General features: G+C 35.3%; 2 protein-coding genes across 3 annotated transcripts; one reads left to right on the top strand and one right to left on the bottom strand.

Moving 5' to 3' along the window:
• Positions 1-4,077: 4,077 nt before the first annotated feature.
• Positions 4,078-4,908, top strand: LOC130716919 (transcription factor TCP11-like). Its single transcript, XM_057566961.1, has one exon. It carries the CDS (start codon positions 4,154-4,156, stop codon positions 4,760-4,762), a length of 609 nt encoding a protein of 202 aa, XP_057422944.1. The 5' UTR covers positions 4,078-4,153; the 3' UTR covers positions 4,763-4,908.
• Positions 4,909-5,243: 335 nt separating this feature from the next.
• Positions 5,244-10,626, bottom strand: LOC130716918 (OVARIAN TUMOR DOMAIN-containing deubiquitinating enzyme 12). 2 transcript variants are annotated; one of them, XM_057566958.1, is made up of 11 exons: positions 10,337-10,626; positions 9,138-9,536; positions 8,885-9,039; positions 8,259-8,332; positions 7,964-8,018; positions 7,777-7,851; positions 7,597-7,670; positions 7,448-7,496; positions 6,938-7,022; positions 6,429-6,485; positions 5,244-5,630 (listed from the first exon to the last, which is right to left on the bottom strand). In XM_057566958.1, the coding sequence occupies exons 2-11, from the start codon at positions 9,463-9,465 to the stop codon at positions 5,569-5,571; spliced, it is 1,014 nt and encodes a 337-aa protein (XP_057422941.1). In that variant the 5' UTR covers positions 9,466-9,536; positions 10,337-10,626; the 3' UTR covers positions 5,244-5,568. The 2 variants fall into 2 exon arrangements, with proteins under 2 accessions (XP_057422941.1, XP_057422942.1); XM_057566959.1 differs by lacking the exon at positions 10,337-10,626 and adding an exon at positions 9,758-10,125.
• Between the last annotated feature and the right edge of the window lie 5,010 nt (positions 10,627-15,636).

Here is a 15,636-nt window from a genome sequence, read left to right as displayed (position 1 = left end):
CCGTGTTTATGAATATTAGGGTGGCATTAATGATCTGTCTCTTTTTTATTTTGATTTTAAAGTTAGTTTCCTTCAGAGTTGCGTGGAATCAATTCAAGTTTTTGTCTTTGTGGGTCGGAAGAGAAACATGTAAATTATTATGAACCCTATGAATATGAATATGAAGGATCGTTTTTTCTTTTTTTTCGAAAGCACGACTTTAATTTTGAAACTAATAGCTATGAGACCAACCCTCTCATATAGGTAAACAATATAGTAAATCCTGAACAACTCAAACCTAACCAAAATAAGTCAACTAAAACAACCCTAAATGCAACATTAAAACAAACAAAACGAAAGAAAAACAACCTCAATCACAACGAACTGAGCCCTCAATGTTTCTACCCCAACCCTAAATGTTTCTACCCCTCATGTTTTCAAACAGTGCACTGTCTACCCCTCCGTCAGTCAGACGTTAAAAAACTAACGGAATTAACTTATTTGACATTTTTTATTTATTTATTTTTTTGGACCTGCCACATTGAAATTACAAGTGAAATTGGAAAAAATGGGCATGGGAGATTCAAACTCAAGACCTGTAAGTAACAAAACATGCATTTAACCAGTTCAGTTACATACATAATTGATATATACATCAAGCAAATTTAATTTATATCATTTCCTTGATCATCATTAACTTCATATACTGTTCTTCATCTCTCCAATCCACTCAGGAACCTGTCCTGAGAAAGCCTAACTGACGGAGGGGTAGACAGTGCATTGTTTGAAAACACAAGGGGTAGAAACGTCGACAAAACTAGAGTAGGGGCAGAATTTGCACAAACTTAAAACATCAAGGGTCAAATATGCTTTTTAGCCTATATATAATATTTTCATTATCTTGAAAGAATAATAATCATTAAAAAAATTGTTGAATGGAGGGGGCTAACCCCCAATAATGAAATAATTTTAACATTTAATATTATAATTATATAATTTTAATAATATATTCTTTCTTTTTAGTTATTATTTTTCAAGATAATTTTACTTTCATATTTTAAAAATATAAAATAAAATAAAGTTAATAGTAAATAAAAGATATTTTCATTTAGATGTTTTAAAATTATTTGTTCTAAATTATTTGTTAATAAATGAGATCGTGTTATTGACTAATCTTTTCGGAAAGGTTCACTGACTAAATTTAATAATATATATATATATAATAATATTATTACATAGTGTCATTTTATTATTCTTAAATTTTTATGGACATCTTGGAATTGATAATTTAAATTTCAACTTATTCTATTATTTGAATTTTTTAATTAATATTTTTAGAAATAATCTTACTATAAATAGTTAATATATTAAATATTATAAATGTTTATCAGTAATTGATTTTTAGTGTTGCTAATAAAAAATGAGATTAATTTTTATGCACCGACATCGTAAATAAGTTTTACACAATCATTCAATCACATCTCTTCATTTTACTAGCTCATAATTAATTTTAAATTTAATAATATTTAAAATAGGAAACAAAAAGATGTGATTGAATGACTGTATAAAACTTTTTAAAGTGTCAGTGCATAGAAGACTAGAAGTTAATCTCATTAAAATTAAAAAATGAAAGCAAGTTTGACTTAATTTTATAATTAACATTTGCATCATTAAAGTGAATTAAAAATTTTTTTTTGTTACATTTGGAAAGCTAATAATTTATTTTTTTAATAATATTAAACATCATTAAGTGCTTTAATTTTTTTTACCCAAAATCATATTTATTTAATATCTTCAACAAGTTTATCCATATATATTATTTTCATTATCATTAGTAGGCCCATTAAGCTCAATTCCATTTTGCTATATAATCCCCACTCTATGTAGGTGGGATCATCACAATCAATCGAGTCTCTCTCTCACTCACTTTCACCAAAAACCCTAAATTCCCATACCCTAACATGACTTCTGACTTAGTTATTCACCCATTTTCTCACCCCACCACCACCACAGTCACCACCACCACCACCACCACCACTGGCATCGCCTCCAATTCCAAAGCGAAACTCGCCGTCACCAGAAAATCTGCCACCCCCACTCGCACCACCAAGGACCGCTCCACCAAGGTTAACGGTCGCGGTTGTCGCGTCCGCCTGCCGCCGCTCTGCGCCGCCCGAATATTCCAGCTCACTCGCGAGCTCGGTCACAGCTCTGAAGGCAAGACCATCGAGTGGCTCCTCCGTCAGGCCGAGCCATCCATCATCGCCGCCACTGGCACCGGAACTATCCCTGCCCCTCCAATCTCCATCGTCTCTCCCTCTTCCTCCACTCGCGCGCCCTCCGTCTCTTGCCCCATCTATCCAATCTTCGCGCAGCAAGGGCATGTTCAGCGTGTAGCCGAGTTGCCGGCTCGACCTATGCTAGCTGGCGAGGATGGAGTACACGATGGTGTATGGTTACTTGAACAAGTCATTCAAGACACTGTTGGTGTAGCCGACGACGACTGTGGAGGAGGATCAGCAAGAAATGCTCTTAGCAAACAGTAATCATGTTTATGAATGTTAGGGTGTCATTGATGAACTATCTCTTTTTTATTCTGATTTAAAGTTAGTTTCTTTCAGAATTGCGTGGAATCAATGTAATTTTTGTTTTTGTGGGTTGGAAGAGAAACATGTAAATTTTAAGGAACCCTATGAATATGAATATGAGAGATTTGTTCTTATGGAGTTTATTTCTGATTGTTTATTCCTTTTTCTTGAAAGCACAACTTTAATTATGAAACTAATAGCTATGAGACCAACCCTCTCATATAGGTAAGCAATACAGTAAATCATGAACAACCCAAACCTACGAAAATAAGTCAACTAAAACAACCCTAAATGCAACATCGAAACAAACAAAACGAAAGGAAAATAACCAAACTCACAAAGAACTAATGCCTCAAGGGGACCCATACTTATTGGGGTGGGTACGTTTGAGATACTGCACACACCTCCCAATGACCTACTCATCGGAACATTCCCAAACAAGACCTAGCTCTTTACCGTGAAGGATTGTTTATAAATATAAACTTTATATTTCAACTCAAGTAATATTTTTTTAATATCAACAATTAAGTTTTATTAATATATAATATTTTTAATATCTTGAGGGAAAAATATTTTTTTTTTGTTTTAATGGAGGGGGCTAAGCCTCAATAATGAAATAATTGTAACATTTAAATTTATAATAATATATAATTTTAAGACAATTTTACTTTCAAAGTTTTTAAATATAAAAATGTAAAATACAATAAAGTTAATAGTAAATACAGATTGCCCCTAAAAAAATAGTAAATACATATATTTCCATTTAGATGTTTTAAAATTAAGTGTTCTAAAATATTTGTTAATAAATAAGATCGTGTTATTGACTAATTCTTTTTCAAAGGTTCATTGCCTAATTTTAATTATATATATATATATATAATATTACTTAGTGTCATTATATTATTCTTGAATTTTAATAGACATCTTGGAATTGATAATTTAAATTTCAACTTATTCTATTTTTTGAATTTTTTTTATAGAAATAAGTTTATAACAAATAGTTTATATATTAAATAATATAAATGTTTATCAGTAATTAATTATTATTGTTGCAAATAAGAAATGAGATTAATTTTTATACACTGGCATTGTAAATAAGTTTTAGACAGTCATTCAATCATATCTCTTTATTTTACCAGGTCACAATTAATTTTGAATTTAATAATATTTAAAATAGAAAATGAAATAATTTGATTGAATGATTGTATAAAAGTTTTTACTCTATCAATACATAAAAATTAATCTCATAAAAAAATTTAAAAAGCAAGTTTGACTAAATTTAATAATTAAAATTTACATCATTAATGTGAATTAAACTTAGTAAACTTTTTTATTACATTTAGAAAGCTAATAAATTATTTTTTTAATAATATTAAACATCATTAAGTGCATTAATTTTTTTAACCCAAAGTCATATTTATTTAATATCTTCAACAAATTTATTCATATATATTATTTTCATCATCATTAGTAGGCCCTCTGAGCTCAATTCCCTTCTTCTATATAAACCCCACTCTATGTAGGTGGGGTCATCACAATCAATCTCTCTCACTTTCACTGAAAACCCTAAATTCCCAAACCCTAACATGACTTCAGACTTAGTTATTCACCCTTTTCCTCACCCCACCACCACCACCGTCGCCACCGCCGGCACCACCACCATCACCACCGGAACCGCCTCCAATTCCAAGGCGAAACTCGCTGTCACCAGAAAACCTGCCACCACCACCCGCTCCACCAAGGACCGCCACACCAAGGTTAACGGCCGCGGTCGCCGCGTCCGCATGCCGCCGCTCTGCGCCGCCCGGATATTCCAGCTTACCCGAGAACTCGGCCACCGCTCCGATGGCGAGACAATCGAGTGGCTCCTCCGTCATGCTGAGCCTTCCATCATCGCCGTTACCGGCACCGGAACTGTCCCTGCTGCTCCCATCTCCACCGTCGCTCCCTCTTCCTCCACTCCCGCGCCATCGGTCTCTTGCCCCGTTCAGGCAGTCTCCGAGGTGAGCGCCGCCGGCATGGGCATGGGCATGTTCAGCGTGCAGCCGAGTTGCCGGCTCGACCTGTGCCAGCCGGCGGGGATGGATTACCCGGCGGTGAGTGGTTACCGGAACATGCCGTTCACGGCGTTGCTGCTGCAGCCGGCGACGGCGGCGGAGGAGAATCAGCAAGAGCAGGCTCTCAGCAAACAGTAATCGTGTTTCTCTTTCAGAGCTGTGTGGAATTAATGTGACTTTGTTTTTGTGGGTAGGAAGAGAAACATGTAAATTATTATGAATATGAATATGAATATGAATATGAAGGATGTTTTGTTATATAAATATGAAGTTATATTTGGATTCTTGTGTTTTGGCTGTTGATTGTTGAATATGTACAAGACTTGGATTTGGACCCACCATTGATCAATCAATTGAAAAATTCAGTGATGATTGCTTGGGAAGAAAAGACTATTTTCTAATTAATTGAATTCAGTGATGATTGAGAAGAGAAAACCATTTTCCTATTCATGTTTAACAATACAGAATGAATGATTTTGCCCAAAAGTTCTGTCACTTTTGATTTCACAAGTTTGTTCTGAGTGTTTAGGCCAGAATTATGGCTAAAAAGGCTTCAGATTATTCACTTTATAAAGAAATTTAATATGAGCCTTGTAAATCAAGATGAAAACAAACCAGGTTGAATACACCATTACCTTTATGTATAAACTTTGATTTCTTTTGGAAAATGTCTAAAATTCCTATGGGATGTAGCTGGGTCAGCACACCCAGATTTATATTTATATCTAATACAACGGAAAATCAACTTAATCAAAGTAACAATGACCATCAAAGAAATGGGAATATATAGTTAAGAGCAATTCTCTAGCACCCCAAAGGGTTGGTATCCCTGCTGAGTTGGAAAGCATCCTTATTGGCTGTTGGATGAATTTGGAGACAGAATTCAATGGTCCAAAATGTAGGGGCACCAAAAATTTGGGTCCATCCTCTAGGCTAGCCACACTTCAGTGCTTGGTCCTAAAATTCCACCACCTTTTCTTCTTTCTTGACTCGTCTGAAGGTATATCTGGATCAAGAGTAACAAGAATATAGTAAACCAACACATACCCTATATTTCGGAAATAGTAAATGAAGGAATGAACCTCCAAATAAAATCAAAAGAGAAGAATTCTAATTGGCTCAGGGAGCCAAAATCAGCAACCTATTGTCAAAATGAAATCTCATTTGAGAGCATTTTGTATTATTGGGCAAATTTCATGTGGTCTTAGTGTGTGTTTATTTAAATGTTTGGTGAATGTAAACCGATGTTTAGCCAATCCAACCTCTCAAATTTGTTGGCTTTTTAGCCTCAGGAATGTGTGTGAATGGACTTGGGGAGGGAGCCAAAGGAAAAACAGACAGACTTGAAAAAACCCAGTTTGCTCAGTTTTTTTAGTGGGAGTGATGTAAAATTTACCCAATACCAAAAATTTATAGAAAAAAATGGATTCCGCTTCGGCTCCTCTACAATGATGGATAACTTCAAAGCAAAAGGAAAGCAATTACAGCAATTGATTATGAGATTTTGATCATATATATCCATGTATGCTAAATTATGAAATCATCTAAATCTTATTGATTTTCTAATGATGATAATAAGTTAACTACTTAGTTTTCTCTCAAAAGTAAGGTAAAAGAGCCAGATTGACTAGTCTAAATGTGTTTATCAAAAGTGTTGAAATTTCTCTTTCATTTTGCGGACAACTCGGCCAACACAGGGAAATTTGATTTGCCAACCATGTTAATTTTCAACTAAATTATTCAAACTATTGCTGAGCTTTGTTTCAAACTTATTCAAGCTATATGTGAAAAGTTTGTAAAGTACCTCCTTGAGGATAGATGGAGTTGTAATGCACCTCTGCCCAAAAACTGAGGAAAATCACTGCAATAAAAGCACATTATGCTAGTGATTTATGATGAACAATAAAAGAAGGTCCTAAAGCAATCAATACCCCCAAAAATGGCAAATCTATGAATGATCCTAAAGTTCACACACTTTATAATACAAAATATAGATCATAGGTCACCTATCAAATTTTATTAAAACATTTTCCACAATTAGGTTTCAGGTTTCTACCTATGGAACTCCATGAAATAGAAACTGATACTAATGTTCAGAAATATTTCAAGAAACAATATGATGTAAACAGAGTTTACTAATACAACAAACATGTTTAAAGAGAGTCAGATACCAAAAAAGATAAAAGAAAAATTTAGAACATGAAGCAGAGGTAAAATCAACTTCCACTGAATCTAATCTTGGGCGAAAAGTTGGCTAGGGTTCATAGGACACTAAATCCTCACTTCAGCCCCCCTCTACTAAGAAAATCTTACCTCCTTTTGGCTTCTCAAAATGAGGAAGAATCTCTATGCAACAGGTGTCCTTGAAAGAAGTCATCACAAATATTCTCACACCATACTGGAGAAAAAAGGAAAACAAAAAGTTCAGAGGCAGTAGTCATAGGTAAAAAAGTATATTATGTTACTACCAATTTCAAATATTATTATAAACTTGACATTGGCTTCATCATAAGAAGCAGGCAGAGAATGGAAAAAGAAAATGAGATTCACGCATAATCAAAAGGGGAAAGACTAAAGAAGGTTAACAAACTCAAACCAGGCAATGCAACCTATTCAAATAAAATTCAGTCGCAGTGACTAGGTTCTAAAAAACATAAAACCCTCACAGCAAATCAAGCCCGTTTGGATACAGGCTTATTGGAGCTTATCTACTAGAAAATTCACTAAATAAGCTCCATTCAAATAAGTGCTCTTTGGTTTGCATCCAAATGGGTAGCTATTCAAAGTTTTGTAAAAGAGAAATCGTAAGTGGGAAAGTCATACTGAATCTGCAGCTGCTTGAAGAGTGACATGATCACCCCATTCTCCACTCCTAGTTTCATCAACAATAAAAGGAAAATGAGATACTAGTTAGCTCATAAGAAAATTGTATATATAGGTGGATAGATAGAGCAAAGAGTACAAATTATTACTTGGTCATCTTCTCCAAATATTCACCATATTCCATGGGAACATATCCGTCATAAATGTCTGGATGAGACTTCAGCTGTTAGAAAAAGCCACTGAACAATCAAAATCCAAGAATGATGTACAAAATAAAGCAGTGATAAAATTAAGCAACCATAATAGGACTTAACTCATAAACAACAAACCTGGTTTACAACTTTTCGTCTCACAAACTTGTGGTGATCAGGTGTGTTATACAATTGGTCAGATAATGCACGGAACTGGTGAGGAATAGAGATAATAGAATTATTTTAATTGATATTTATTATAAATAAAATCTCTGCACCTGCAGGTGAACAAAAAATTGGAAAGAGAATAGTAAAAGCAACAGACCTGACAATTACCATCACCTTGTACTGTATGCTCCACAAAGTCATATAACTGCAATCTGTTTAAAAATATGAGTGGTTTAATTTGACATGAAGAGTATCAGTCTTAAAAGAAACAACAACAACAACAAAAAACATTATCCCACTAAGGGAGGTCAGCTATATGGATCACACTACGTTATGTTGACAATAGTTTCACTGTAATGGAAATTATTAAATTGTTGGACAACGATTCACACATCATGGTAGTGCTTTTATTAGGTTTTAACTCAAGGAGGAATAATCCTTATGACTAGTACCTATCCAGAAGCCTTTGATGATCTGAAGTTGCTTCATCAAGTGAAGGAATTTCTCCATTAATTTTTGGAACATGCTACACAAGAGGGAAAAAGCAAATTTTAGGCAAGTCATACACAACTGATCAAAAGACATGAACTTTCCAAAAGTCATATGTCATGTAAAGGGCTATGGGACGGAAATAAGGAGTTAAAGCCCATCATAGCAAAACATAACAACATATAAAAATTCTAAAACTTAGTGCTTGGAGAAAGCACTGCACAAGAATGGGAAAAAATAATCTTAGTATATTTCTGGTTTCCTACCCCCTCCCTCACAAAATAACAACTGTATATCAGAGTGGAAGATTCAAAACTGAATCTGCTTCATCCATCACTACGTATGAACTATGAAGACTGGTGAACTGTAGCAATAAATGTTTCGGGAATCCACAATTAAAGTTTAGAAACAATAATGACTTACTCTAAATGTCAAATAATGAAAGTTGACAACAGTTCAGAAAGATGAATATCACTTTAAGTTGGCAAAAATAGAACATAGTGAATAAACTGTTTAGTACATAAATGAGAACTAAAACGTGCTAGGTATATTTATTGAATCAATAACTAAATATAGGGGCTAAACATACAGGAATTGGAATCATCTGACTCAACCTCCTCCCTATTTCATCATCAAGTGGATAATTGTCAATAAGCTCCAATGAGTATTCCCCCACTTCAGAAGGACTGCAACATGAACTAGAGGGTTCTATGTCATCAGCACCTTCGTGTGCATAATCATTACCTGCATGTGTAACATGCTGATTGAAGTAACCGAATTTTAGCAAAATATAAATTAGTACTATAAACAATCGCAAAGAAGCTTTGTGCATTTCCTGATACCTCCTGAACAATAGTTCATCAACGATTGGTTATGCCAATCATATGCGGGCTCGGAAGCATGGAACTGATCTTCATCTGCCTGAGAATATCTTGAACCCTCAGCAATATCTAGCTGTGAAAACTCTTCTTGAAGAGTCCGTGCAATGATCTCATCATTCTCTACTTGGTTACATTCAGGTTCATAATGACTATGGAAATAGTGTCCATTGTAGACATCACCGGTCTCCTGTTGAACTGTATCATCATAGTATCCTGGACTATAACTGGGGTGACCATCGAAAAGATTAATACCCCACTGAACAACATCTGGATGCTCATATAAAACCATCTTTAAGCATTAAATATGACCACTAATCTGAAAGTGTTCTTTGAAATGAGTCCACACAAGCAAGAATGCACCTGCCAAAATAAGCTCTGAATTAAGAGATTGAAGCTTTAGCTGTAACTAAGAAAACGATATTCTGATCTTCCTTTCAACAGAACAAATTAAAATATAAAAAAGTGTGTTACAACACAAAAAGGCTCTATTATTTTAGGCTTTGGGGAGGAATTGGGGATATCAAATGCACACAGGCAGAAGACAATTTCCATGACTTGGCCCAATGGCTGCTAAACTTTACCTTCTCGCAGGAGCTTGAAACCCACCAGAACCATCTTCTGGCCAGGTCAAAGTCAAAGCCAAGTGGATATTAGTCTCACACCCAAAGGATGTAGGGACATCTTTGATCTTACAAAAATGAGGCTGCAACCTTATCATTCCACAAATCTCCCTCACAAAAGTATGATGGCATAAAACACAAAAGGAGAAACCATCAAGACTTGATTTCTTATTTTTAATATCAAACAACTCTTACCCTCCACCAATACGGCGTTGGTCTAATTATAAGCAAACTAGATCTCTATAAGGGCGAGAACACAAGTTCAAACCCCAAGAAAGTCATCTATTGGGGGGCGGACTGCCACAGTTTACAAATCAAAACATATCTGGGCTGATCATTACCTTGATCCTCATTCCTGATAAAGAAACAGAAACTCCAATCCCATCTATAAAAAGGAAAACATGCAGAAACTGGCTCATGGCTATGACTCTAATTCCCACACCGTAAATAGGGTTGGAAGCATAATTGAAATCCAGAGATCATCAGTTATTACAACCAATTAACTAAGCAAAACAAAAAATGAAATTAGAGAACTCGTACCTTGGATTCAGCACCAACGTAATTGACGACAAGAGCAACAACATAGGGCTTGAGAAATCAATTGGAGGTACCAATGTAACAAACGAGGATGATGATGCAATGAGTGTTGTGTTGTGTTGTTTATATATATACGGTAAGAGAGAAAAAGGCGCAGTTCACGCGTTTATATACGAAGAGGTTCACGTTTTGAAGCACTGGGCGGCATTCATTTCTTTAATCCTGAATTTTCGCAAAAATCAAATTCATGAATCTCCCACGCCCCCCATTTGGATTATTAAGACACTCACTGATCATCATCAAGTTTGGCTGTTTGGGTGATTTGATTTTGTATAGATGGCCGTTGATTTGAGATTGTGACGTTCACGGCTCAGATTGGTTGCTGAGTGAAGAAGGAATCAAAAAAACAATGTTTGTTTGTGATTGGTGCAGAATGGTCACATACTCCACCCTTGAATAATCTATTCTTTTTTTCTTTCTAAAGGTCCTTTTTTCAGTAGGCAATCTATGACACGAGACTAACACACTTTTTTGGACCCATTATACATACATTTTTTAAACCAAATCCTAATTATTCCATTTTCATTTCTTATTATTCAAATTTAAGTGCAGTGTCATTACATCATCCTAAATTAAGAATACAAGCTTTCGTGGAAGGACCTGACCATAGGCATCCTGAGCTATAAGATTGAAACCAACTAAGCTAGATGCGATAACAAAAGCATCAAAATTGACCTTCACCACATTTGGAGGAGGTTGTGCCTATGTTAAAGAAAGCTCCCTAGAAGTCGGTCGGATTGGAGGATTAGCAACCACAAAGGAAGGAAGTAGCGAAACACCACGTCGTAGTAGAGAATCTAGTGATGCAGTAGGTTGGTGGGAGAACAACTTTCTTACGATTCTTCCAAATAGAATAAACACAAGGAGATGAGAGTACATGCCCACCATCATCCAAGGTCAAAAAAATCTCACATAAAGTCCTAATATAGTTAATATAGTGCACTCTAAGACCAAGACATCAAGGAAACCACAAGGGTTGTAAGATAGGACAAATTAAAAGCGAATGATGTGTTGCTTCAGGAGTAGAAGGACACCGCATCCACAATGGTACATCTCCTTCCCTTGGCCAATCAGGTTAGATAGCACTGAAAGGAGGTTCATGCAAGCATGTCATGTCATCTCCTTGCACAGAGGCAAAGATCGTTCGCTTTCCACAACTATTTCCAATAACGAGCGGGTAGGGATGGCGGTCCTAACAAATATGCCACGGTCGCCCACCCAACTAAAGTGAGTAAAAATATCCCATAAGAAGGAGCCCCATAATTAGGAGAGGGAAGCTGCGATTGAGACATGAGGGAAGCCCCCACCGAAAATGGGGGGGGAGGGGGAGATTGAGCCTGAGTAGCTAGACACTTGCACAAAGTAGCAAGTGTTGAGCTTGTGATCACATTTACACATGTAAAGAAATGTGGGTCGCAATTATCGAAACCTTAATTGCGATGAGAAAATAAATGAGGCAAATTATTAAATTAAGCTAGAGAGTAAAATTGTAACAAGCAAAATTGTTGCATTATCTAAACATACACATTTTGACGGATCGATACTAAATCAACATAAGTAGATTACCACAATCTACAAAGTTTTAGAATCGTCACAAAGTTCCAACAAGAAAAAATATGTGATTTGTGACCGTTTAAAACTCTCACAATCATATTGTTTTTTTAATAATTTTACAGATAATAATAGTTAAGAATTGTCATAATCTGCATGTGGTGATTGGATGTCTAGCTAATGTATGTTGAATAAATATGGATTAAAATTACAACTTCATTACTATAACAGCAAAAGTACAACTAAATTTAATATAAAGATTTTTTCATCAGATATGAGTATCAATAAAATTCTGTAAACTCTTTATTAGCTTTTCATTTTATTTATTGATTTAGTTTATGAGAGGTAAGCTAGGCATCAGAGTGCAAAACAACATGCTTTGGTGAGTTTGGTCGGTTTAAGGAACGATTAAGTGCAGAAAACCTGCAGCACAAGGACACGTCATGTGTCTGATTCCCTATCGTAACTTGGTGCATAAGTCATTGCTTTATCACAAGCCTAACACTTCATCCAATATCACAAGCCTAACACAATTTAAGATATTAATTAAAGTCATTATTTTTATTTTGGTCCAGATGAAAGAAATTGTCTCAGTAACTATTTTTAAGATATTTATTTTATGTACAATTGCCTAACTTTTTATTATTTTTCTTTGTCTTGGCTAAACTCACATTTAGTAATTGTGACTTGCGAGATTAATTCATGAGTTCACGATTAACGCACTAAATGATATGAGATGGTTAAAGAAATTTTTCCATTCACAAACATTTAAATTCAAATATTTAACTACTTACTTAAAGGAAGAAATATTGAACCCCACCATGTCACAAAACTCTTTGAGTTAGTACTAGTTTTTATACGGGTTTGGAACCTCTCCATCCATGTTCCATCCATCCTCTTTCCATCCAAATCTGAGCCATGATTTTGAAATTTAAAGGCTTGGATCAATTTAAAAGGAGAGAGAAAAAATGAATTGTATTTAAATGCTTGGATCAATTTAAGAAGAAAGAAAAAATATGAATTAATCCTCATCTTTAAAATTTAAAATTGATGGCTCAGATTTTGGACGGAGAGGGAATGAAGAGGATCCAAATCCGTTTTTATATATTGTTTTAGGTCACACTCGCACTCCTATGAGCACGTATTTCCATTTTCTAATTGAACGAGAATCTATATATTTAATATGAGGTCCGGATTGGCGGGTACCATATTCAGGTTTATTTTGTCCGGTAGTGTACCATATTCGTTTTATGTCAATCAATCAACTTCATTTTTTTAATACTCTAGTCTTGGTCATGCATTAAAAGATTAAGATCAAGATTATCAGTTTGGTTTTACACCTATCCAAGTAGCCATATATAGTTAATACATGATTTTTTATTTATTTACATATAGTTAATTGTACATAACTACCAAAAAAAAACTTAGTTAATACTCCCTCCGTTCCAAAATGGTTGTTATTTAAGGTAATGCACATAGTTTAAGAGCTCATTAATTGATATAATATTTGACTAGAACACCCCTATTTAAAGTTGAGTTATATAAAGATAGAGAATGATAATTATTGGTTAAGTGATTGGTGGACATTGTGATTGGTGAGAATTGAAGGTGGTAGATGAAAGATACAATATTAAATGAGGGTGTATATGAAAGAAGATGTGACAAATCTTGAATTTCTAAAACAACAACCATTTGGAATATATGTGAAAAACTAAAACAACAACCATTTTGGAACGGAGGGAGTACTTAATACACATGATGATGATTGTGAATCATTCACGTTGTAATTTCAAAATATAAAAATGCTAATTGGCAGTTTATTCATCACACCTGTTCCGGTATGGAACCTCAGACTTAGGCTAATCAAACTGAGAGCAAGCGAAGTAACGAAAAACTAAGAAAATGCGTAAAATGATATGTCCCCCTACCGCTTGGGTAGTGCCTTTTATTTATAGCTTGGGTTTTAGTCCGAATAGACTATGGGTGACCCGGCCCATTAAGTACAGAATATTGGGTTAGCCCAATTACATGATAACTTGGTTCACCCATATCAGACCACAAGCCCACAAGACACTAAGACTTAGAAATAAGGCGAAAGTGTCTTATATAAGCCCACAATGATTCGACGATAAAAATGATATGGGCGCGCAGGCTCCAATATGGATGTAAATGGTTACACACAATCAATAGAATAATAAACTCCAGCAATAGTCAGGGCGATTTTTTGCCCTAACCCACCTGCAAATAATGATTCGCCTAGATATAATGATAGATAAGTTAAGTTAAACAATATGCGAGCATCAACGACACCAAGAATTTTCAACTTTTCTTTCCTCTCTCCCATGTGCTTCTGATCAAAACGTCATTTCGTTCATTTCATATCCGCTGTGCATCATGGTGCACTCTGAATCATCATTACCTGCTATAACCATCCTACTATATCTGTACAATAAATATACTTTGAAACTCACAACGACATTAAACCTCGACACGGTAACATTTGTCACCCTCATCATTGCATCCCACTATTCATTTAAAACTCACTAACAAAAGGAAGAAAAATTTTAAAGCAACACAATCTAAAAGCAAACGTCGCGTCCTCTGTTTTACCATTTACCCTTCTTAAAGGCGCGTCGATCCATGAATTCAAAACGTTTGAATGTGTGGCTCAGAACGACGCGTGATTCCACCCAAAACACGCGCTTTCTTTCACCTTTTCATCTTCTGTTTTCACTCTGCTATAAATTCCATCTACCCCACTCTCCCATTTACCTTCATCTTTCCCTCAAATTTCACACCAGTTTACTCTTACTCTTTCTCATCTTCTGGAAATTTTCAAAATCACATCACCTCCAGAGATTCCTTCCTTGAAGATCCGTCCACCTCCTCCACTTCTTCCTGGTAATTTACTTGTCTTCCTTACTTTCCATGCGTGATTTTTATTCCTTTTCTCCATCTTTTCTTTGAATCATACTCTTACACCATTCTTCCTAAAAAGAGCTTGCACACAAAAATCAACTTAATAAAACCCACATGTCATGACCATAATCTCTTATAATTTCAGGATTTGCCCCAAAAATGGATGCTAAACGTACCCGTAGAACTCCTAAAGCCTCTAATCTTCCTCCCCTCGCTCTTGATTTATGGGTTTCTAGTAAAGTTAAAGCTAGGTTTTCGAAATTCTGCAGTACTAAAACGGTAATGGACTTAATTACTTCCAACACTTTTCGCACTGACGGTCAAGACGTTTATCTTGACATTGTTCCTTGCGCTCCTGACGAGCCTTGCTGCTTTGGCCAAAGTAATGATAAAGGAAGAAATCACACTTACTTCTTTGAAAACATTTTTTCTTACCTTAAGTACAAACTTCCTTTATCAGACTTTACCTGTTCTATCCTTACCCTTCTAAATGTTGCGCCCACTCAACTTCACTGCAATAGTTGGGCTTACATTAAAGCATTCGAACTCCTCTGCCAAAACTTAGGCATAGAACCCACCAGCAACAAATTTTTCTATTTTTTTGAGACTAGTGGTAGGAGTGTTAAAGGGGAATATCTCTCTTTGGCTGCCGCTAGGGGAAAAGGTCTATTTACCCTATTCAGAAGCCACTATAAGCATTTTAAAGGGAAATTTTTTAGGCTAAATGAAACCGATAAATGCAAAGATGTTTTCTACTTTGACGACGGAAAACC

The sequence above is a fragment of the Lotus japonicus genome, chromosome 5 (assembly GCF_012489685.1).
Source record: "Lotus japonicus ecotype B-129 chromosome 5, LjGifu_v1.2".
Classification (NCBI taxonomy): domain Eukaryota; kingdom Viridiplantae; phylum Streptophyta; class Magnoliopsida; order Fabales; family Fabaceae; genus Lotus; species Lotus japonicus.
This window is presented reverse-complemented; position numbering and strand designations above follow the sequence as displayed.

Coding starts and splice junctions, on each gene's coding strand:
- LOC130716919 (XM_057566961.1), top strand. CDS start 4,154: ATGACTTCAGACTTAGTTATTCACCCTTTTCCTCACCCCACCACCACC.
- LOC130716918 (XM_057566958.1), bottom strand. CDS start 9,465: ATGGTTTTATATGAGCATCCAGATGTTGTTCAGTGGGGTATTAATCTT. Junction 9,040..9,137: donor GATGAACTATTGTTCAGGAG/GTATCAGGAAAT, acceptor TTACACATGCAG/GTAATGATTATGCACACGAA. Junction 7,497..7,596: donor TATTTGGAGAAGATGACCAA/GTAATAATTTGT, acceptor TGATGAAACTAG/GAGTGGAGAATGGGGTGATC.